At 46.7% G+C, this 25016-nt stretch overlaps 1 protein-coding gene across 1 annotated transcript; it reads right to left on the reverse strand.

The window, feature by feature from the left end:
* Nucleotides 1-19059: 19059 nt before the first annotated feature.
* LOC123757109 (uncharacterized) lies at nt 19060-24339 on the reverse strand. The gene is made up of 2 exons (XM_045740492.2): nt 20970-24339; nt 19060-19139 (listed from the first exon to the last, which is right to left on the reverse strand). Exons 1-2 carry the CDS (start codon nt 24337-24339, stop codon nt 19060-19062), a joined length of 3450 nt encoding a protein of 1149 aa, XP_045596448.2.
* Nucleotides 24340-25016: the final 677 nt, after the last annotated feature.

Genomic DNA, 25016 nt, shown 5'->3' on the forward strand with positions numbered 1-25016 from the left:
TAAGGCAAACCAGGCCACAACAGCCAAATGTACAAATTGTGGAGGCAAACATCATGCCTGGAGCACAACCTGCTCTGCACGGAAATAAAAAGTGATGACAGCTCAGGCCAGGATAAACACACTGACCAGCACTACATACACCAACACCAACGTCTGGAACACTCGTACACAGCCACAATAGACACACACTCACTCTCACAGAACAAAATTTCCTGAATCTATTAATTCCAAATCAGAAAATACACAAAAGTGCTGCAGAAATACAGCAAATGCAAAAGAGCAAAAACCAATCACTTTCGGAATCAACACAACAGATGTACAGTTTTACCCCCGAGGTCCAGCTGAAAAACATCGTGAAGATCATGGCAGAGACCATTATCAATTGCCTACAGGTGACGCAGAACGCCTCTCAGCAACAGACTCAAGGAATCACTTGTGTGATAATGGACAAGATCGTGCAGCAGACCACAGTTACACAAGAAATAGACAGTCTGAGACAAGACGGAGCACAAGAGGACAAACAACGCAACATGGACATACAGACTACCAACAACAGTCAGGTAGTCAAGACACCAGAACATCAACATTTACAACAGCAACTGCAAGAAGCAGTGACCACCCAAGATCAACAGAATCTTACAACACAAGAGACAGACAACAACAGTCAATGCAGTCTGATATGCAATAACACCAACAAAGACGTATTGAACACGGCATATACGGCACGCATAGACGCAATAAAGCACCTAAATTATTGGGATCGTCTCAAAGCCCTCCAAATGTACTCACTAGAAAGAAGACGAGAGAGATATCAAATAATATACACCTGGAAGATACTGGAGGGCCAAGTACCAAATCTACACAGTAAAATAACAACGTACTGGAGTGAACGACATGGAAGAAAATGTAGAATAGAACCAATGAAGAGCAGAGGTGCCATAGGCACAATCAGAGAACACTGTATAAACATCAGAGGTCCGCGGTTGTTCAACGTCCTCCCAGCAAGCATAAGAAATATTGCCGGAACAACCGTGGACATTTTCAAGAGGAAACTAGATTTATTCCTCCAAGGAGTGCCAGACCAACCGGGCTGTGGTGGGTATGTGGGCCTGCGGGCCGCTCCAAGCAACAGCCTGGTGGACCAAACTCTCACAAGTCAAGCCTGGCCTCGGGCCGGGCTTGGGGAGTAGAAGAACTCCCAGAACCCCATCAACCAGGTATCAACCAGGTATCAACCAGGAACAGCAGAGATGCACAGGTTCCAACTACACAAGAAACAGCCACGAACAATCAATGCAGTCCGACATGCAGCAGTACCAACAAGAACAAAGCGATGGACCACAGTTATGCACAGAATCCAACAATGCAAGGAATGACAATGAGCAATCAATGCAGTCCGATTTGCAGCGACACGACTTGCGAGGTGGAGAATATAGAGGTCGAGTCCGAAGAGGAGTACTACTAAAACAGACAACACCAACCGAAACCGTCGTCTAGCCATTACGAATACTGCAGTGGAACATACAAGGTCTTTGAAATATTAACCACATACTTCAGGAGGCTGCAATCAGCACGAAAGCAGATATAATCGTTTTGGAAGAAACTTTTCCCAGTCACGAAGTCCTTCAGATTAGCTGGATATCAGCACTATATTATACCGTATGAGCAGGGAAGACAAAGAGGGTTAATGACCCTAGTCAGGAACACCATACCCAGCAAGAAAATAGGCCCAGTTTCATGTGGGGATGGAGTAGAGGTATTAGCAGTAACAGTGAATATGGCATATATTGAGCTCCTCATATACAACGTTTACAAGCCCCCTAGACGTAAACTAGAAGCAGAGGCAGTGCTTGCCTTGGCCACGCAGGAAAATGTAATTATTGCTGAGGATTTTAATGCTCATCATCAAGAGTTAGGTGCGACTGGGCCAGCCAATGCAGATGGGCGCCATTTAGCTGCAGCTCTGCGAGAAGTACCTGAAATTACACTTCTCAACACTGGGGAACCCACTCACATTCTAGGAGGTTCCCTTGATCTCAACAGCACTCAACATCAGGCGAAGTGGGAAGTAGGCCCGGTGATCACCAGTGACCACTATGCTACTGTCACAACACTAAACCTGGCACGACCTCCTACACCACCTGCACAACCTAGGTGGAATTTAAGAAAGGCCAATTGGAATGTATACCAAGAGGAACTTGAAAAATGGTATGCAACGTACACGCCACCTGACGATTTGAACATACACGAGACCAATCTGCAGGAAGTCATTGCAGCTGCTGCAAACAAAGCTATTCCAATCATTATCACAGGAAACACAAAACGAAAGAACTATTGGTTCTATAGTAATGAGCTTAAAAAACAGAACCACAGAGTCAACATCTTCAGAAAACATTTAAAGAGAAACCCCACACCAGAAGGAAGAACTCTGCTAAGAGCGGAGATATCTGAAGCAAGACGAGTTTCTAGAGAGGTAAAGGAGGCAAGATGGTTTGAGTGGTGTCAAACTCTAAATGAACATAGTAGTCGTGGCAAGATATGGGGTCAGATTAAAACCATATCAGGTCGACCAGCCCGACCACGGGCATGTATTCAACCATTGCAGGAGGCTGAGAGACTTGCTCTCCAATTTCAGAAAGAGCGGCTTCATATCGGCTTCCTGCAATGGTCAGAAGGCAGCAAGAACAATTAAAACAAGATAGGTTGACAGCCATTCATGAGAGCATAGCTATAAATGACGAATGTGACTGTCCCTTCACCAAACAAGAACTAATCAGAGCCAAAAAAGGTGGTAAGGACACTGCACCAGGTGCTGATAACATTACATACTCAATGATCGCACATGCAGGTCCTGCTGGAGAACAAGGAATATTAGACGTCATCAATGCATCTTGGCAGCAAGGCAAACTGCCGACCTCTTGGAAGAAAGCAGACATCATACCAATTCCAAAACCGAAAGAACCTGTCAATTACAGACCCATTTCATTAAAATCATGCATTAGTAAAACTGCAGAACGGATGGTCTTAAATAGGCTACTGTGGAAGACTGGAGACCTTCATAAACACATATTTGGCTTCACTAGAGGAGTAGGTACTGCCAACTGCATAGCAACATTACTAGGAACAGTTAAGTCAGCGCCGGCTATAGTGATCTTCCTTGATCTAGAAAAAGCATTCGAACTTGCAAGCCCGCAAGCAATTTTACACACCTTAGTTAAATAGGGAGTAAAGGGAAATATGCTAGCATGGATTCAAGATTACCTAAGTCACAGTTATGCCAGAGTAAAGTTGCAAGGACAAGTGTTGGTCTACCACTTGCATGAGAATGGGACTCCACAAGGAGGAGTCCTCAGTCCTAGTCTTTTTAACATCCTTATGGGAAACCTCGTTACTATGACATTTACAGAATGGGTAAATTGCTAAGCTATGCTGATGATATAGCATTAGTCATTACAGGTCCTTCACTTCTAAATAAAGCACAAGGTGCATTAGATAAAGTAACATCAGAATGCAGCATTTTAGGGCTAAAAATATCTGCACAGAAGTCTAAGGCAATGAGACTAGGTGGCAACACTCCAGACAGGTACTTACGCATTCAAGACATTAACCTTCAGTGGGATACACAATATCAATATCTCGGAGTGTGGATAGATTTTAAAATGACATTCAACAAGCAAATTCAATATCTAAAGGAGAAAGCAAAATCACGACTAAATATAATGAGAGCAATCACAGGGCTCCGTCTAGGAGCGGGACACAAAGTGTTAAGAATGTTTTACATACACGCCGTTCGTTCCCTGGTTGATTATGCAGCACCTGCCTTACTCACTCTTTCTCCTGGTCAGTGGCCAAACGTTGAAGTTATTCAAAATGATGCATTGCGAATCATAACTGGAGCTCCCAGATGGACTAAAATACTGAACCTAAGACTAGAAACCAAGCTAACGTCGATTGAAATAAGGGTAAAAGGGATCGCTGCGTGCATGCTGACCAAGATATTGACTAGACCTAGAATCAGTTCACTTAAAGATATAATCACTGGAGCACTAACTCTGGACAGAAGAGCCTCCAATAGCAACAGGTGGACCCATTGTGCAATAAACACCATCAATACATTCGATATAACAAACACAGTCACTGAGAGGGGTGTCGACGAAATACATGCAGACTTTGTTATGCAAGCCCCTTGGGAATCTCCGCCAGCAGACTTTAAGATTATGGTTATTGGAGGAAAAAAGAACCAGACAAATCCTCATCTGCTACGTAACATTGCACAGATGCATATAGAAGCAAACATGGCATCCGACAGCTTCACATACTTCACAGATGGATCAGTAGACCAGCACGGACAAGAAACCGGAGCTGCAGTTAAAGGAGGAAACTCTGTAAATAGTTGGAGGCTCTCAAATGGGTGTTTGACTTTACAAACAGAGATGCTAGCCATTCAAAAGACTTTGGAACATGCTCTTGCTGAACACCGTCAACATGTTATCATACATACAGATTCGAGAACCGCCATTGAAACCTTGCAACAAGAACACATATGTGATAACATACATCTGATCACAACTGTCATATCATTATGCAAACACTCAAACGACAAGGCCGACGGGTACTTATCAACTGGGTGCCAAGTCATGTGGGAATAATAGGAAATGACATTGTAAACGAAGCTGCAAAACTTGCAACTAAGAGAAGAAATGTAGACATTTACATACCACAGAGTATATCACAGATTATGAAAGTACTTAGAAACAGAGCAATGCAAAAGATGTACAGTGACCACAACACAGCAGTTGCAACATCAGCATCTGCGGGTTGGAACAAGAATTCAACCAACTACGAACACTTAGTTTGATGAAAGGGAGCAGTAGAGCAACAGAAGTACACTTACATCGCATCAGGCTTACATACCCATGTGCATGGGAAATAGGCTTACAGGTTCCGAAAGATGAGAGGAAATGTCAGCACTGTGGAGAAATGCCCGACAGACCATTAGAACATTATCTAACACAGTGCACAGTTACAAACCCATTAAGATTTCAACTTAGATTCAACAGAGCAGAAGAAGATGTTAAACACATATGGCAAAATTTTACTGAAGCGACCATACGAGTCATAAATACTCATACTCCGCCCAAGTAAAACAGAAACAAGCAACACTTAGTGGGCCAGCCAGAGGCTTAGGGCCCGCGCAGGAATATCCCTGCAAAAAAAAAGGCCTTCTGCAGTTCTTATGCGGCTCATATTTGTGTCCACCTAATTCCCATTCATTTGTCATTGTACTTCACCTCACTCCACCTCTCTCTCCTGCCTATATATGTCCAATACTTGACCTGTAAATCACTCCTTCTGAAGATGTATTAATACGAAAGTACTTAAGGAAATTCCTGTTTCAATTCTTCCTCCGAGGTCTGACATGCATATAATATATATATATATATATATATATATATATATATATATATATATATATATATATATATATATATATATATATATATATATATATTGTGTCGATAAACTCTTTCAAGAGAGATTGAGCCTGCTCTTCCCTACATAATTACGTCAAAATACAAGATACAATATACAAAATACGTTCACCAAGTATCGCCAAACGTTTTGCCCAGAGAGCAAATCGTACCCCCAACACCTGGCCACCGCCGTAACCAGCTAACTGCTCATCCTCTGCCTGCCTGTTGCTGATTGGCTGCTGTCTCGTCGCCCCTGCCCTCCGCCATAACCACAAGTCGACGTCTGGGCTGCAGTGCGCCAGTCTCGTCAGAATATCTCAGTGCTCCATGCAGTTGACATCTCTCGCTAGTAGACTAAGCCTTGGCTTTCGTGTACTAAGGGAGGTGGCAGCTTGAAGCCAGTATTCCAGCACTCATATTTTATTTTGCTATCACTGTAACTTACTTGTCTTAGCGTAACTTTTCATTTGCCAGTGATTATTCATGTTATTTTGTTTGTTGACCAGTGTTGAATTTTATGAGATTGCCTTTATTCATGTCTTGTTTTCTAGAGTAATTAAAATTTCATTGTTTATATACTTGTGTTTTGTGTGTCTTCCCATTACCTTACCACAGACGAAAGGGCAAACTTTTCTCTTTTTTTTCGTGATGTGACGAGGCCATGCCCCTAGCTTTTGAAACAGCCGAACACCAACGCTTTACCGTCACATAACGTGGGGGCCTGTCCTAGGAGCTTCACTCAGGTACTGGTGCCAAGTAGTAAATTTATGGTAAGCGTATTTGACTTTGGTAACGTAGCTTTTCACTATTTTTAATATTAAATTTTATTTTCATATGGTGCTGTGTGTATTGTGCATTCCGAGAGTAGCATATGATGAAGGTGAGACAACTTTGGATTACGTGGTGACTGTAGGCCTCAGTCATTTTCTTAATTGGTCATCTCTCCCTCCGTGTTATTACTCGTGTTTACCATCTTTTGTCCCTAGGATATTTCTCATATTTTCGGCAGATCATCATATTGGTACCCTGGTACTGTGGTCTGTCCCCGGGTCAAGTGCACCTAATCTTCTGCAATCTGACAGTAGGAGGATAAAGAGGGCCATAGTTCCTCTCGCACGAACTTTAGTTGCTGAATTGGGACCTCAGCAGCAGTTCTCGTCACCAGTTGACACCTTGCACCCCTACACGTCGGTCAGAGATGATGATATTTACATTGGTAGGGAATTAGCCTTCTTTTTCAGAGCACAAAAGTTCGCTAATTCTGTAAGTATCATATTAATTTCAGTGGGAAAAACTTGCTTATGTCCTATAGAGACTCGGCAAGGTATGCCTACATTCTTGGACTACCAATTTTACTTTTGAGGCAATTAACTGTTTCATTTGTTTTAGAAACTCAGTTTCGCTTGTTTAGTAGGATTTTCTTGCCCTTATCCTCTTACATGAGTACCGGGTACAAGATTTCCTGCGACCTTGATTTATTAATCATTTATCATCTTGAAATTAACATTAATTGTTAAAGATTCCACAGGATAGGTACCAGTTGCCACGTTGTCCTGTTTCTGACATTCACCATATCACAACAGTATATTCGTTGTGCATTTATTTGCTAATTTCACCATGTTTCGTCTCCAAGCTTTACGTACAGATCCAGCAGGTGAAATAGGGACCTTAAGTCGTGCCAAGAAGACTGAATTACAAACTCTTGCACATGAGTATCAACTAGAAGTTCCCTACCAAGCCAACAAAAATGAAATACATAACCTGTTACTGGATCATCTCTTAGAGGAAGGTAAGATAGACTCTGAAACTCACGAAACTTACTTTATTGCAGATAAAACTGATTTGGCAATGATGAAACTCAAACTAGAGCTGGCCAAGATCGAACGCGAGCAGCAAAGGGAAGCAGCTGCCATGCAAAGGGAAGCCCTCGAGCAACAAAGGGAAGCAGCTGCCATAAGAAAGGAAGAACAAGAACGTGAAATCTCCCTCAAGGAACGTGAGGTTGCAATACTCCGGGAGCGGGAACGAGTACAGCTTGAAACAAAACAACGCCAATGGGAGATACAACACGAACATGACAAACAACAAGCAACTCTAGCTATAGAATGTCGTCAACGAGAATTCGCGTTGGAAACTTCACACCTCGCTCAACGCCAGCAAGCTACCGCCAATCTTCCCGTCAGTTTCAATATATCACATGCAAGTAAGTTAATGCCACCATTCGTAGAAACAGAAGTTGATGTGTTTTTCACCACCTTTGAAACCCTTGCTAATCACCTTAGTTGGCCTGCCGACCAATGGGCAACCCTTCTCAGAGTACATCTTACAGGTAGAGCTGCAGTTACACTCAGTACTTTGGCGTCTGAGAATGACTACCAGACTCTGAAACAAGCAGTGTTGGACGCCTACTTTCTCTCCACCGAAAGTTATCGAAGGAAATTCCGTGACCACCTGAAGGCAAGTACCACTACCTTTCTCGAATTTGCTAATACCAAAAGGAGATATTTTATGAAATGGCTGGAAGCAGCACATGTCTCTACCTTTGCAGAACTCGTCAACCTCATGCTAGTTGAAGAATTCTTGAGGCGTGTGCCGCCTCCTGTCCGTCTATATTTAGCAGATAAAGAAGAAACCGACTACCTAAAGTGTGCTAAGTCGGCTGACACTTACAGCCTCATCCACCGGATGACACCAGAACCATCAACCAGTAAGAAGTCGTGGTACAGTTACGAGAAAGTGAGTACCGATCAAGCTGGCTCGCAATTGTACTGTAAGTATTGTAGACTCTATGGACATACCATCGATAAATGTGGTAAGTCTCAATACAAAGGAAACACCGAAACGCCAAAACCCAAACAGACTCCTCCTAAGTCCGGTAAGCCTGTGATGAATGTTGGTGTTCATGTTAATGATCTTTCTCTTTTCAGTAAACACCTGTATACTGGAACTGTCTCTACCAACGGCTCAAATCCGGAGGGACGTTTCAAATTGAAGATCTTGAGGGACACAGCGGCTCTACAATCGATTATTTTGAAGTCGGCTGTGCCCAACATCGCCTACACCGGAGAAACTGTCTTCATCACTGACCTCACTGCTACCACTCCTTATCCTCTCGCCAGAGTCCACCTGGATTGTCCCTTCATGACAGGAGAAGTCCAAGTCGCCATCAGGGAAAAGTGCAACTTCTCCTGGGCAACGACTTGGCAGAAGACCTGCAACCGACCAACCTGATCGTCATGGACAAACCCCAGGTGTGTACCTCTGTAATGGATAATCCCATTTTTGAGTATGTTCCAGCAAAGGTTCAAGAGAGTGATGAAGTTTCTCCTCTGGTTTTAGTGACCACCCGTGCACAAGCTGCACGACCACAGCCAGCTGACTCTACTGCTACTGCTGTCCCTCAAGACCCTCAGAAACTACCCCCGAATCTGACCAAGTTGGAGTTCCGTAAGTTACAGAGGGAAGATCTTACATTAACACCATTATTTTTCCAGGCTGAGACTCAACCTGACAGTATTCCTGGGTTCTTCCTAGAGAACGAGTTGCTCTACCGCAGATATAGACCCAGTAAACTGAAGGAGGAGGACGATTGGGCCAACGTCGAACAACTAGTGATTCCTGCCAGCCTGCAGTGTTGGAAATTTCCAACACTAAATACAACACTGTTGTATTCTCATTAATTACTACTAATTCTACTAATCATTGTAGTGATTAAAATTAACCCAACGTAGAATTCACATGTACTAATAATTACCTCTGTACAGTAAGGCTAGAATTCTTACGTCACCCGACGCCAGTATTGCGTCAGATTCCATTGTAATAAACACATTTATATCCAATGTGTCTGAGAATTGAATTTGATTCTCCATAAACAACGGTGTTCTGTGTGATAATTAATTACAGATAAACTGATCTCCAACTAAAGCCAAATAGAGCGTTTATAGTTATAGCCGTTATCTAGTAATAAAATTAACGTCACGAGTGAATGCCCTGGAGAGACATTAATTCTTCTCCATTGTTCGTTTACTAGCATAGAACTGGCAAATAATAATATTTGACTCTTCCAAATAATAAACCCGTCCTAACCCGAGCATTTCAAGCACAACCGTGAGAAATGATAATATCCATAATAAATAATTTGGTTAATAAACGCGGGATGTGGAGCGGGGCGGAAGAAGACGCCAGTCCACGTGTTGAAACGCTCACGATTAGGCGTGTTCACGGGGTGCTCACGAGGAGACGCCATTACCCAGCCACCAGGGTAAACGCTATCAAATCTCCAGAAGAAAGTCGCCACTGTGAGGTGTGAAGAACCTTGCAGACAATACCTTCACTTGGTGTCAGTGTCATTTACGGAACCTGTTAAATTTGGTTCTATGTAACTCCATGTGACCGGCCAGTGGAGCGCGTCAGTATCTAGGATAAGACAAGTCTAGAGCCTAGGACGCGACCTTCGGCAAGCCTTAACTTACACAGTGCCTATATTAGCTAAGTACCTTAACCTTGTTTGATGCATCAGATCAGGGGTGGGTTTATAGCTGGGTAGCTTGTCGTGACGACGTATAACAACTAAAAATCACAGGTCATTATCTTTCTCCTTTTATTAATATCCATTTATTGAACATAGAAATCCAGTAGTTTAATCTGTTGCTACTGGAAACAATTGTTTTTGCAGCGTGTGTGAAGAATTCTCCGAGCTGTCATTTCCCATGTTAATCAACTCCCAGTGTTCCATGACGAGTCCAGGAGAATCAGAGGAAGCGTCGTGACTAACTTCTAAGGAATCGTCATTAAGCTAAGATTCCTTTTGTATTCCTCGAATTTATTATCTGTACTCTTTTACATGCAGAACTCTGTTCATTGGATTAACATGTGTTTATTATGATTGTTATTATACATATTCATTATCTATGTTCCCTTTAATGATAATGATAATGATTTCATAAGTATTCATAGGATTAGATTATTATACATTGGATTAGTGAACGAACCACACTAGTTCCTGGACGTACTGAGTTCCAGTAATACCCCCCCCCCCCCAATGTAGGTGTTTGAGGCTTTGATTCATTTAATTATACAGCCCATTAATTATTTCAATGATCATATTCTCTAGTATTTTATCCATAGTTACTGGTTCATATAGAATTTTCCAATGATCATATTTTCTCAGTTTCCCTCTTTTACTATAAAAGTGGGTGGTCCTTCGTAATTGAATTTACTATATTAATATTTAAATAATTAGAGTCAAGCCCCAAATGTCCCACATGCGGTCCACTATTCTACACCTGGCCCACGGAGCACTCTCCCACTACGGATTTAACAAGACCTACCATGGAATCCGTCAAGACTACTACTGGCCAGGTATGGTAAATAGCGTCAAACAGTACGTCAAACAGTGTCATACATGTCAGATGGCAGGTAAACCGAACATCTCTATTCCCAGAGCACCACTGACTCCCATACAGGTGCCTGCAGAACCTTTCCACAGACTTATTATAGACTGTGTTGGTCCTTTACCTCGGACAATTCAGGTAACGCCTATATCTTAACCATCCTGTGTCCTACCACCAGATTCCCCATAGCAGTTCCAGTAAAGAACATTACGGCTGCTACGGTTGTGAAACACTTATTGAAGATCTTCACCCAGTATGGATTTCCAAGGGAGGTTCAGAGCGACTGTGGCACCAACTTCACCAGTGATCTCTTCAAGAGGACACTGGAGGAGTTCAACATCAAACAGGTATTGTCCAGCCCCTATCATCCTGCTTCACAGGGTTCTCTTGAGCGTAGTCATCAGACTATTAAAGCACTCCTGAAGAAGTTTTGTAATGAAACCTCTAAGGATTGGGATAAGCAAATAGACCTGATAATGTGTATCTATAGAAGTCTTCCCAATGAGTCCCTAGGAGTATCTCCTTATGAGATGCTCTACGGACGTAAGTGCCATACTCCTCTCAAGGCTTTCAAAGACTCTACGTGATGCCACCTTCAGTGAGCATCAGAATGTGCCCCAGTTTCTTCAAAACCTACAACACATTCTAGAGAGGGTCCACAGTTTTGCCCAAGATAATCTATTGAAAGCACAGGAGAGGATGAAGACTCATTACGACCAGACCAGCAAAGTAAGGAAATTTAAACCGGGAGACTTCGTACTTGCTTATTTTCCTATCCCAGGTTCTCCTTTACAAAACAGGTTTTCAGGACCCTACCGCATCAAAGAGTGAAGAAACAACCATAACTACGTTCTAGAGTCTCCAGATAGGCGGCGGAAGACCCAGTTGTGCCACGTCAACCTCCTGAAGCTATATAACGGTACTCCTCCCACTGTCATGATAACCTACTCTTCCTTTAAAGAGCCATACATCCACAGTGAGACCTTGCCTGCTTCTCCTCCCGAAAGCACTGACAAGGAGTCAGCGCTTTCTAATTCGGAAATCCTAACTGATCTTTCCAACTATTTTCAGGACAATCATAGTGCACCTCTCGTCAAGATCTTCAAAGAACATCAGGAGTTGTTCCGAGATGACCCCCAAGAGTGTAATGTTACCCAGCACGACATCCAACTGCTCCCTGACACCCGACCGATTCGTCAACCCTTCTACCGAATCAGCCCTAGCAAGAAGGAAGTCATGCGTGCTGAGGTGCAGTACCTCTTGGATCATGGACTGGCTACACCTAGTGAGTCCCCCTGGGCATCACCCTGTATCTTGGTGCCAAAACCCCAAGGTAAGGTAGCCACACCATTAATCAATTTAACCAGTCCCAAGCAACGGTATAATTGGACCATGCAGCAAACCGTTGCTTTCGAACAACTCAAATTCCTCCTCTGTTCTAATCCCATTCTCGCCTCGCCAGATATCACCAAGCCTTTCGTCCTTCATGTCGACGGCAGTGGTACCGGCATCGGTGGTGTCCTGATGCAGCAACGAGGCGAGGAGGTTCTACCTGTCAGCTACTACAGCTACAAGTTGAAACCCCACCAGAGGAACTACAGCACTATTGAAAAGGAGCTACTCTCCATCGTCCTGAATCTCCAGCACTTTGCCCCATACCTACAAGGTGCCAGGTCTACCACCATCTTCTCAGATCACAATCCTCTCCGCTTCTTACATCAAGCCCAATTCAATAACCAGCGTCTTCTATGATGGGCTTTATATCTGCAAGATTTCAACCTGGAGATCCGCTATATCAAGGGTTCTGACAACATCATAGGCGACGCCCTCTCCAGAGTCTATGAAGTAGAAGCAACTCCAACTATTACTCCACCACATGAAGACGTAACTTCTTCCAGAACCGCAGGCTTCGGGGGAGAGTTGTGACGATAATCTCTTTCAAGAGAGATTGAGCCTGCTCTTCCCTACATAATTACGTCAAAATACAAGATACAATATACAAAATACGTTCACCAAGTATCGCCAAACGTTTTGCCCAGAGAGCAAATCGTACCCCCAACACCTGGCCACCGCCGTAACCAGCTAACTGCTCATCCTCTGCCTGCCTGTTGCTGATTGGCTGGTGTCTCGTCGCCCCTGCCCTCCGCCACCACCACAAGTCGACGTCTGGGCTGCAGTGCGCCAGTCTCGTCAGAATATCTCAGTGCTCCATGCAGTTGACATCTCTCGCTAGTAGACTAAGCCTTGGCTTTCGTGTACTAAGGGAGGTGGCAGCTTGAAGCCAGTATTCCAGCACTCATATTTTATTTTGCTATCACTGTAACTTACTTGTCTTAGCGTAACTTTTCATTTGCCAGTGATTATTCATGTTATTTTGTTTGTTGACCAGTGTTGAATTTTATGAGATTGCCTTTATTCATGTCTTGTTTTCTAGAGTAATTAAAATTTCATTGTTTATATACTTGTGTTTTGTGTGTCTTCCCATTACCTTACCACAGACGAAAGGGCAAACTTTTCTCTTTTTTTTCCCGTGTTGGTTCCTTAATCTGTTGCGTAAGAAAGCAATCGTCAATTAATTCTAGAAAATCTTCTGCTTCACTATTCCCTGTTTTGTTCAACCAGTTTATTCCACTAAAATTAAAGTCACCCATGACGTAAATACTGTTAGATCTTGATGCCCTACATATTTCATTCCATAGATGCTTTGCTTCTATTCTGTCTAAATTTGGTGGCCTATATATAACTCCTATTATAATATTATTTGTTTTTTCGTATAATTCTATCCAAATAGTTTCTGTGTGTGGCTCAGTTTTGATTCCCTCTTTGAGACTACATTTCAAATTATCCCTAACATATATGGCTACTCCCCCTCCTCGTCTAATATATCTATCTGTGTGAAATAGTTTAAATCCATTTATTTGATATTCAGCTAATAGTTCACTATTTTCTACATTCATCCACGTTTCGGTAAGTGCAATAATATCTATTTTTTCTGTGCAGACAAGAGCATTTAATTCGTTAATTTTATTTCTTAGACTTCTACTGTTAGTGCAATATACCCTGAGTGAATTGTTATTTTGAGGCCCTTCTCTTTCCCTGTTCATTTTGCCAATTCCTTTCTCCCACAAACACATACTTTTATTATCTCCTTCCTCCAAATCAATTCCCATACCTCTATCTACTAACAGTTTAAACCCAAACAAACACCTCTAACCACTTCTTCCAACGAGTTCGCAACAGCAACAACCCCAGCTCTTGATAGATGCACCCCATCACGAGCATACATTTCATTTCTTCCATAGAAGTGTTCCCAGTTGTCTATGAAAGATATTGCATTTGATTTGCAATATCTTTCCAGCCGGCAATTGACACCAATTGCCCTCAACATCCATTCATTTCCCACTCCCTTTCTTGGAAGAATGCCACATATGATCGGGATTCCTCCCTTGCTCCTAACTAATTCAATGGCTGTTCTGAATCTCTGTATTAGTTCCTCACTCCTAACTCGTCCAACATCATTACCCCCTGCACTAATACAAATAATGGGTTTGTTCCCATTTCCTGTCATAATATCATTCATGTTTCCAACAATATCACCAATTCCAGCTCCCGGATAGCAAACCCTTAATCTGTTCCCCCTATCTCTGGCACAAAACGTTCTGTCTAAATACCTCACCTGGGAATCTCCCACAACCAAAATTCGCTTTGATTCTCCCTTTTCCTTTCGAGCAGTTTGAGGGACCTGCGCTTCAATGCTCCTCGTTACTTTGTCTTTGCCACCACGTTGAACAACAGGTTCAACACAGCACTCGTCCTCTAATACGTCAAATGCGTTAAAAGTCCTTAGGTGTAGGCTATTAGTTGTCGGTTTTGCCAAGGTCTTCTTAAGACCCCTGTCTTTCACAACTTGCCAAGACGAGGACTTCTTAATACTGGTGCCGTCAGTCCTTCTTAATGAGGTCCCATCAACACTGGCCTCCTCCTTCGTTTCCTCCCGAAGTCTCAGCCGTCGTACCTCCTCCCGCAGGGAATCCATCTCTGCTCTCAGAGCTCCAACCAGACTCACCAAATCCTTTACTAATCCCTCCATTATTGCAATAATAATGTTATTAGAATCGGATTAGAGTTATTAAGAATGTTATTAGAGTTATTAGTAATCTTTCCTGCGTCCCAGGAACGCAATCTTGTTAGAATGTAATATTGTATCTACAGCCTAGGACCTCTTTCTATATAAGGCCAGTACTAGAATTCAAGATATAATGTCGTGTTGCCAACCCAGGATCTCCTTCAATGTGATGCCAGTACCAGTGTGGTTTAATCATATATCATTTACTCACAATGCTCAATGAGATGAAGGTGACACAAAAAACAATAATACAATAATACAGTTTACTCAAAAGCAAACTACAAACACATGAGATATATATATTCGTATGAAAATGATAATGATGACAGTAGGGCTCCTCTGGTTGCCGCCAGCAACTCGCATCAGCTGATCCAGTTTCAACGTACCACTGGCCCCTCACTGGTGGGGGGGGGGGGGCGACTCCGTCAGCATAGGTCCACAAGCCTCCACAGGTTGACCACTCACGCCACCCGCTGCCTTCACCAGGCAGTAGATAACATATACATGCTGTCCCATAGCCTAATCTACTCCTAATGACTCCCAGAAACCTAGATATAACATAAGAACAAAGGCAACTGCAGAAGGCCTATTGGCCCATACGAGGCAGCTCCTATTTATAACCACCCAATCCCACTCATATACTTGTCCAACCCGCGCTTGAAACAATCGAGGGACCCCACTTCCAGCATGTTACGCGGAATTGGTTACACAAATCAACAACCCTGTTACTGAAGCAGTATTTACCCAAGTCTTTCCTAAATCAAAACTTATCCAATTTATACCCATTGTTTCGTGTTCTGTCTTGTGTTGATACTTTTAATACCCTATTAATATCCCCTTTGTTATGTCCATTCACCCACTTGTAAACCTCTATCATGTCACCCCTAACTCTTCGCCTTTCCAGTGAATGCAACTTAAGCTTTGTTAATCTTTCTTCATATGAAAGATTTCTAATTTGGGGAATTAACTTAGTCATCCTACGCTGGACACGTTCAAGTGAATTTATATCCATTCTATAATATGGCGACCAAAACTGAACTGCATAATCTAAATGGGGCCTAACTAGAGCCAGATATAGCTTGACAATAGGCCTATCTTGCCTAACATCAAGGGACATATGGGAGGGGAAAAATTATGTACTTTATCAAGTCCTGCCCTCAGACGCCTGGCCTCCGATGGTCGCCGGGATTCCTCAGTTTCACACGTCGTTTCTTGACGTTCCAGATGAGTCACCAGTCCATAGGCGTCGTGAAGACTCTCGTCATCTCCGTACTTACTCCCGTAGTGAAGTTCGTGGGCGCTGGCTCGTCCAGGCGTCACTGCATACGTCGTGTCCCTCAAGCACTCGTTCACCGAGACCACTCACTCATGGATCAGGATGCTTCTTCTCCCTTCTGAGTTCCCAGTGGGCGTGATCCAATCACAGCAGTTCTGCACATCTGAGAGTTCCACTGACGGCGAGCCACATCCTGCTCCCGCCACAGTGACTCCCTCGACCCTTCCAAGACTCGGCGCTCTTACACCACTGGAACTTGGCTCCTCGCACTTCCCTGAAGTACTGCAGTCCTTGGTAGTCACTATAAACTTGTCAGGTTGTATAATTCCACTGAATGAGGCTCCAGGACCTCGCAACTCGAGAGCTCAACCAGCGCACGTCCGCTCTCAATGAAGCGTCGCAAATATCTGAGCGCTTGGCGCTCTGCAGGCGATGAGCCAGGCCTCCCGGTGACGTCACAGACCCAGGGGCGGGCTCTGATTGGTCATTCAAGTCATGTGATATCAACTAGCCAATCACCATCCGGCTGGTGTTGCTCACAAAATGGCGGATTTACAGACAGGAGATGCCATTTTGTTGTTCCTAGGGCACGACCTCCCTTCCTTACCTATATATTTATAATGCAAATTTCTCCATATATTGGTAACCATTTCAGTAGCCTCATACATCAAAAGACTCCGTGAATCTGAGGGAACCTCCATGGTAAGCTGATATGACTCATAAATCTGGCATGAGGGAGAAATAGGAGAGAGAAGCACTGTAACAAGAGACTGTAGTAGCCATGACTCCGCTATATTCTAACCAGACAGGGTTGGGAAAGGTTGTCAGGTTGCCGGTACTTGTCTGCTCGCTTCTGAGTTTGAGTCTTTGACCTTGAGTTCATTGCAGAATACTGATCCCAGTTTATCTGAGTGTGGTGCTGAGGCCGCTGCTAATGTAGATACATTGGAGGACGGGACGGGTTTCTCTTTCAAGGATCGACGTCTGATGAGAAGATGGAGACCCAAGGGAGCTCCCTCACCAGCTGATTGTGAGACGAGGACCCAGCTGGTTGTCCCCAGTGATTATCAGGAGCATGTCTTGCAGGCTGCACATGATGACCCTATGGGAGGTCACCAAGGTATCACTAGTATGTATCATAAGATCTGTAAGTATTTCTACTGGCCCAAATTAAAGAGAGATGTGGTCAGGTACTGTCACAATTATTTTACATGTCAAACTGTGGGTAAGTCCAAGCAGACTGTGCCAGGAGCATCATTACAACCCATTGTAGTTCCAGAGGAACCTTTTTCACATGTGGTTATGGAATGTGTGGGTACTTTGTCAAGAACTAAATCGGGTAATATGTTTATGTTCAGCATGATGTGCATGACCAGGAGGTGTCCCGAGGCGTATGCTTTGCAGAATACTAAGGCTAAAAACATTGTAAGTGTTTGGAGCGGTTTTTCTCCTTATCTGGTATGCCTCATGTTAATCAAATCGATAATGGAGGCAATTTTTATTCTACGGGTTTTAAAACTTTTTGTGAGTCTTATGGAATTCAGCATAAATTTTCTAGTCCTTACCATCCACAAAGTCAAGGTAGAATTGAGTGTTTTCACCAAACGTTGAAGTAAATGCTGAAAACTACCGCGGAGACTTGTCCACGACATTGGGACAAAAATCTTCCTTTTGTCCTATTTGCAGCAAGAGAAGGGTTGCAAACGTCTCTTGGTTGATCTCCCTTCGATACGTGTTCGGACACCAGGTCCGAGGTCCATTAAAGATGCTTCAAGAGAAGATGCCTGGGGATGTATCTGTTCAGCAGAGTGGTCGTTCCCTGAGTGATGTTAAAAGTAAGTTGTGTCGCATGAAGGAGTTGGCTTTGAAACATCTGGGGGAGGCTCAGCAGGTGACGAAGGAGCGACATGACAAGAAAATAAAGACAAAGTTCAGATCTTTTGATATTGGTGATTTAGTGTTGGTGTTGAAACCTCGAGTGGGGACTTCCATGTCTCATAAGTTTGATGGACTCTATAAAGTTATGGAGAGATTGAGGAATTTATCTTATAAAGTGTGTAATCCTAACCTTTTCAGACAGTCTATGATTGTGCACTTAAACCGGTTGAAGGCTTATTGTGAGCCAGGTATTGTGGCTTGTTTTGGTCAGGAGGAGTTACCACCTGAGGAAGCTTATAATGTGGGAAAAGATGTTAATCTTCCTTGTTTCAGTTCCAGTTCTGGAAGGCAGGAGTTGCTATGTCATATGCAGGAGAAGCAGCGTGATAAGTTCCAGGTCCTGCTGGAAACACATTCCAGCCTGTTTGGGGAGGTGCCCACTCAGACTCCTCTCATCACCCACGACATCCAACTGCTTGACGACACTCCTGTTCGGCTGCATCTTTAGCGAGTGACTCCAGAAAAGAAGAAGAAACATACAACAGGAGGTGGATTTCCTACTGCAACATGGATTCACACGTCCAAGCCGAAGTTCTTGCAGTTCTCCCTGTTTGTTAGTACCAAACCCAGAGAGAAATTGGCTCCTGTGTGTGGACTATCGGAAATTGAATAAGGTAACAGTTGTTGATGTGTTCCCCTTACCGTTATTGGAAGAGTGTATTGACCAAATTGGTCATGCTCAGTTTGTGTCGAAACTTGACCTTCCTAAAGGATATTATCAGATCCCAGTAACTAACCACGCTAGGGAAGTGACGTCATTCATAACACCTGATGGAGCTTATGAGTCTAATGTCATGCCTTTTGGGTTAAGATATGCTCCTGCTACTTTCCAGAAATGAGTGAATTCCTTACTTAAAGACGTGTCAAATTGCAGATCATACTTGGATGACATTGTAGAGTGTTGTAAGTGTTGGGAAGATCACATGTCAGCTCTAAACAAGTTATTTGAAGTGTTACAAAAAGCAAATTTAACTATTAATGTGAACAAGTGAAGTTGGGCTGAAGGCACAATAATTTATTTAGGGCATGAGTGGTGATGAGTGGCGATGGGTGATGAGTGGCGATGAGAGGTGATGAGTGGCGATGGGTGATGAGTGGCGATGAGTGATGATGAGTGGCGATGAGTGATGAGTGGGGATGAGTGGTGAGTGATGAGTGGTGATGATACCGGTGCTGTTGGGGCAACTCATCCTCAGTCCAGGCTCATCAAGCTGCGGCCCACCCCGAGACGCAGTCATTAATTTAAAACGTATTGTGTATAGAAAATAGCTTTGTTCTCATGTATATAATAATGTTAATATATACTAAATTTCGATGTATAGTTAGGCATAGGTTAGGCATAGGTTAGGTGCTGAGGTTAGGCATAGGTTAGGCATAGGTTAGGTGCTGAGGTTAGGCATAGGTTAGGTGCTGAGGTTAGGCATAGGTTAGGCATAGGTTAGGTGCTGAGGTTAGGCATAGGTTAGGTGCTGAGGTTAGGCATAGGTTAGGTGCTGAGGTTAGGCATAGGTTAGGTGCTGAGGTTAGGCATAGGTTAGGCATAGGTTAGGTACTGAGGTTAGGCATAGGTTAGGTGCTGAGGTTAGGCATAAGTTAGGTGCTGAGGTTAGGCATAGGTTAAGCATAGGTTAGGCATAGGTTAGGTGCTGAGGTTAGGCATAGGTTAGGCATAGGTTAGGTGCTGAGGTTAGGCATAGGTTAGGTGCTGAGGTTAGGCATAGGTTAGGTGCTGAGGTTAGGCATAGGTTAGGTGCTGAGGTTAGGCATAGGTTAGGTGCTGAGGTTAGGCATAGGTTAGGCATAGGTTAGGTGCTGAGGTTAGGTGCTGAGGTTAGGCATAGGTTAGGCATAGGTTAGGTACTGAGGTTAGGCATAGGTTAGGTGCTGAGGTTAGGCATAAGTTAGGTGCTGAGGTTAGGCATAGGTTAGGTGCTGAGGTTAGGCATAGGTTAGGTGCTGAGGTTAGGCATAGGTTAGGTGCTGAGGTTAGGCATAGGTTAAGCATAGGTTAGGCATAGGTTAGGTGCTGAGGTTAGGCATAGGTTAGGCATAGGTTAGGTGCTGAGGTTAGGCATAGGTTAGGTGCTGAGGTTAGGCATAGGTTAGGTGCTGAGGTTAGGCATAGGTTAGGTGCTGAGGTTAGGCATAGGTTAGGTGCTGAGGTTAGGCATAGGTTAGGTGCTGAGGTTAGGCATAGGTTAGGTGCTGAGGTTAGGCATAGGTTAGGTGCTGAGGTTAGGCATAGGTTAAGCATAGGTTAGGTATAGGTTAGGTGGTGATGATGGCTGGTGTTGGAGCGTGTGTGTGAACACTGAGCGAGGCGCTGTTGGAGAGAAGTACATCAGTAATCACCTCGTGAGTCGCGTGTAAAATGTTTGTCATTCATAAGTAGTGAGTTTGGCGGGTGGGTTAACTAGCATTTGGCCCTTGGTGATGAGGCCGGGCTGGTTGGTGAGGGCACCAGTAGCAGCCTGGGTTCGAATCCTCTGCGGGGCTATAGTGTTATAGTGATGTTAGTGCTTATGACCATTGATGAGGAAGGTGTGGTGAGCAACATGGTGTTATGTGTAGTGCTGGTGTGTGTTATCACCCCACACACACCTGTGTAAACGTGTGGTGTAAGTGTGTGTTGCGGTCGTACTATTAGTCACATGTTAAAGGCTTAACTTACTCTTGTGTCGTCAACGATCCGTCGACCAGTAATTGTTGGCACTCCCCCCCCCCCCCCCCCCCCTGACCCGTGGTGACCCGCCTCCACCCACGCGGCGCAGGCTGTTGGTAAGTGTGGCGGCGCAGGCTGTTGGTAAGTGTGGCGGCGCAGGCTGTTGGTAAGTGTGGCGGCGCAGGCTGTTGGTAAGTGTGGCGGCGCAGGCTGTAGGTAAGTGTGGCGGCGCAGGCTGTTGGTAAGTGTGGCGGCGCAGGCTGTAGGTAAGTGTGGCGGCGCAGGCTGTTGGTAAGTGTGGCGGCGCAGGCTGTTGGTAAGTGTGGCGGCGCAGGCTGTTGGTAAGTGTGGCGGGGCAGGCTGTTGGTAAGTGTGGCGTCGCAGGCTGTTGGTAAGTGTGGCGGCGCAGGCTGTTGGTAAGTGTGGCGGCGCAGGCTGTAGGTAAGTGTGGCGGCGCAGGCTGTTGGTAAGTGTGGCGGCGCAGGCTGCTGGTAAGTATGGCGGCGCAGGCTGTTGGTAAGTGTGGCGGCGCAGGCTGTTGGTAAGTGTGGCGGCGCAGGCTGTAGGTAAGTGTGGCGGCGCAGGCTGTAGGTAAGTGTGGCGGCGCAGGCTGTTGGTAAGTGTGGCGGCGCAGGCTGTAGGTAAGTGTGGCGGCGCAGGCTGTTGGTAAGTGTGGCGGCGCAGGCTGTAGGTAAGTGTGGCGGCGCAGGCTGTTGGTAAGTGTGGCGGCGCAGGCTGTTGGTAAGTGTGGGGGCGCAGGCTGTAGGTAAGTGTGGCGGCGCAGGCTGTTGGTAAGTGTGGCGGCGCAGGCTGTTGGTAAGTGTGGGGGCGCAGGCTGTAGGTAAGTGTGGCGGCGCAGGCTGTTGGTAAGTGTGGCGGCGCAGGCTGTAGGTAAGTGTGGCGGCGCAGGCTGTTGGTAAGTGTGGCGGCGCAGGCTGTTGGTAAGTGTGGGGGCGCAGGCTGTAGGTAAGTGTGGCGGCGCAGGCTGTTGGTAAGTGTGGCGGCTTAGGCTGTTGGTAAGTGTGGCGGCGCAGGCTGTTGGTAAGTGTGGCGGCGCAGGCTGTTGGTAAGTGTGGCGGCGCAGGCTGTTGGTAAGTGTGGCGGCGCAGGCTGTTGGTAAGTGTGGCGGCGCAGGCTGTTGGTAAGTGTGGGGGCGCAGGCTGTTGGTAAGTGTGGCGGGGCAGGCTGTTGGTAAGTGTGGCGGCGCAGGCTGTAGGTAAGTGTGGCGGCGCAGGCTGTTGGTAAGTGTGGCGGCGCAGGCTGTTGGTAAGTGTGGGGGCGCAGGCTGTAGGTAAGTGTGGCGGCGCAGGCTGTTGGTAAGTGTGGCGGCGCAGGCTGTTGGTAAGTGTGGCGGCGCAGGCTGTTGGTAAGTGTGGCGGCGCAGGCTGTTGGTAAGTGTGGCGGCGCAGGCTGTTGGTAAGTGTGGCGGCGCAGGCTGTTGGTAAGTGTGGCGGCGCAGGCTGTTGGTAAGTGTGGCGGCGCAGGCTGTTGGTAAGTGTGGGGGCGCAGGCTGTAGGTAAGTGTGGCGGCGCAGGCTGTTGGTAAGTGTGGCGGCGCAGGCTGTAGGTAAGTGTGGCAGCGCAGGCTGTTGGTAAGTGTGGCGGCGCAGGCTGTTGGTAAGTGTGGCGGGGCAGGCTGTTGGTAAGTGTGGCAGCGCAGGCTGTTGGTAAGTGTGGCGGCGCAGGCTGTTGGTAAGTGTGGCGGCGCAGGCTGTTGGTAAGTGTGGCGGCGCAGGCTGTTGGTAAGTGTGGCAGCGCAGGCTGTTGGTAAGTGTGGCGGCGCAGGCTGATGGTAAGTGTGGCGGAGCAGGCTGTTGGTAAGTGTGGCAGCGCAGGCTGTTGGTAAGTGTGGCGGCGCAGGCTGTTGGTAAGTGTGGCGGCGCAGGCTGTTGGTAAGTGTAGCAGCGCAGGCTGTTGGTAAGTGTGGCGGGGCAGGCTGTTGGTAAGTGTGGCGGCGCAGGCTGTTGGTAAGTGTGGCAGCGCAGGCTGTTGGTAAGTGTGGCGGGGCAGGCTGTTGGTAAGTGTGGCGAGGCAGGCTGTTGGTAAGTGTGGCGGCGCAGGCTGTTGGCAAGTGTGGCAGCGCAGGCTGTTGGTAAGTGTGGCGGGGCAGGCTGTTGGTAAGTGTGGCAGCGCAGGCTGTAGGTAAGTGTGGCGAGGCAGGCTGTAGGTAAGTGTGGCGGCGCAGGCTGTTGGTAAGTGTGGCGGGGCAGGCTGTTGGTAAGTGTGGCGGCGCAGGCTGTTGGTAAGTGTGGCAGCGCAGGCTGTTGGTAAGTGTGGCAGCGCAGGCTGTTGGTAAGTGTGGCGGGGCAGGCTGTTGGTAAGTGTGGCAGCGCAGGCTGTAGGTAAGTGTGGCGAGGCAGGCTGTAGGTAAGTGTGGCGAGGCAGTCTGTAGGTAAGTGTGGCGAGGCAGTCTGTAGGTAAGTGTGGCGGCGCAGGCTGTTGGTAAGTGTGGCGGCGCAGGCTGTAGGTAAGTGTGGCGGCGCAGGCTGTAGGTAAGTGTGGCGAGGCAGGCTGTAGGTAAGTGTGGCGAGGCAGTCTGTAGGTAGGTGTGGCGAGGCAGTCTGTAGGCAAGTGTGGCAGCGCAGGCTGTTGGTAAGTGTGGCGGCGCAGGCTGTAGGTAAGTGTGGCGGCGCAGGCTGTAGGTAAGTGTGGCGAGGCAGGCTGTAGGTAAGTGTGGCGGCGCAGGCTGTTGGTAAGTGTGGCGGCGCAGGCTGTAGGTAAGCGTGGCGGCGCAGGCTGTAGGTAAGTGTGGCGGGGCAGGCTGTAGGTAAGTGTGGCGAGGCAGGCTGTAGGTAAGTGTGGCGGCGCAGGCTGTAGGTAAGTGTGTCGGGGCAGGCTGTAGGTAAGTGTGGCGGCGCAGGCTGTAGGTAAGTGTGGCGGCGCAGGCTGTAGGTAAGTGTGGCGAGGCAGGCTGTAGGTAAGTGTGGCAGCGCAGACTGTTGGTAAGTGTGGCGGCGCAGGCTGTTGGCAAGTGTGGCAGCGCAGGCTGTTGGCAAGTGTGGCGGCGCAGGCTGTAGGTAAGTGTGGCGGGGCAGGCTGTAGGTAAGTGTGGCGGCGCAGGCTGTAGGTAAGTGTGGCAGCGCAGACTGTTGGTAAGTGTGGCGGCGCAGGCTGTTGGCAAGTGTGGCAGCGCAGGCTGTTGGCAAGTGTGGCGGCGCAGGCTGTAGGTAAGTGTGGCGGGGCAGGCTGTAGGTAAGTGTGGCGGGGCAGGCTGTAGGTAAGTGTGGCGGGGCAGGCTGTAGGTAAGTGTGGCGGGGCAGGCTGTAGGTAAGCGTGGCGGCGCAGGCTGCAGGTAAGTGTGGCGGCGCAGGCTGTAGGTAAGTGTGGCGGCGCAGGCTGTAGGTAAGTGTGGCGGGGCAGGCTGTAGGTAAGTGTGGCGGGGCAGGCTGTAGGTAAGTGTGGCGGGGCAGGCTGTAGGTAAGTGTGGCGGGGCAGACTGTAGGTAAGCGTCGCTACCCACCATGTTGTCATCCTGCCAGCCGGTCTTGGGTGGACAGGTGGACCAGTGTTAAGGGGTTTGTACCTAGTAACACCTAGCTGCTCTGACTTATGCTTCGTTAAAGTACTTCATTGTTATTTGGTTGAGAGTTTGTAAGGAGAGACTTGTGTATACCAGAAGCTGTGTCACGTAGGTAAGGTGGCCCCAGGACACTGGTGGGGGGGACGTGTCATGTAGGTAAGGTGGCCCCAGGACACTGGTGGAGGGGACGTGTCATGTAGGTAAGGTGGCCCCAGGACACTGGTGGGGGGGACGTGTCATGTAGGTAAGGTGGCCCCAGGACACTGGTGGGGGGGACTCACGCTGTCACTCTGCCCTCGACACATTAACACGGAGTATTTTGAGGCTAGATGGCTCATTAATTTATGAGGCGAAAGTTCTATTTCTCGAGCCTTGGTGTGGCTCATGACGGGATATGGCTGCCAGTGGGTGGTGGTGGGTGTAGTGGCTGCCAGTGGGTGGTGGTGGGTGTAGTGGCTGCCAATGGGTGGTGGTGGTGGGTGTAGTGGCTGCCAATGGGTGGTGGTGGTGGGTGTAGTGGCTGCCAATGGGTGGTGGTGGTGGGTGTAGTGGCTGCCAGTGGCTGGTGGTGGTGGGTGTAGTGACTGCCAGTGGGTGGTGGTGGTGGGTGTAGTGGCTGCCAGTGGGC

Source organism: Procambarus clarkii, chromosome 13, assembly GCF_040958095.1.
Source record: "Procambarus clarkii isolate CNS0578487 chromosome 13, FALCON_Pclarkii_2.0, whole genome shotgun sequence".
NCBI classification, from domain to species: Eukaryota; Metazoa; Arthropoda; class Malacostraca; order Decapoda; family Cambaridae; genus Procambarus; species Procambarus clarkii.

What these genes read in the sequence shown, in the direction of transcription:
- LOC123757109 (XM_045740492.2), bottom strand. Translation starts at nt 24,339, where the DNA reads ATGACAACATGGTGGGTAGCGACGCTTACCTACAGTCTGCCCCGCCAC. An exon ending in TTACCAACAGCCTGCGCCGC is followed by an intron (nt 19,140 to 20,969) that starts GTGGGTGGAGGC and finishes TAACTTGTTTAG; the next exon opens with AGCTGACATGTGATCTTCCC.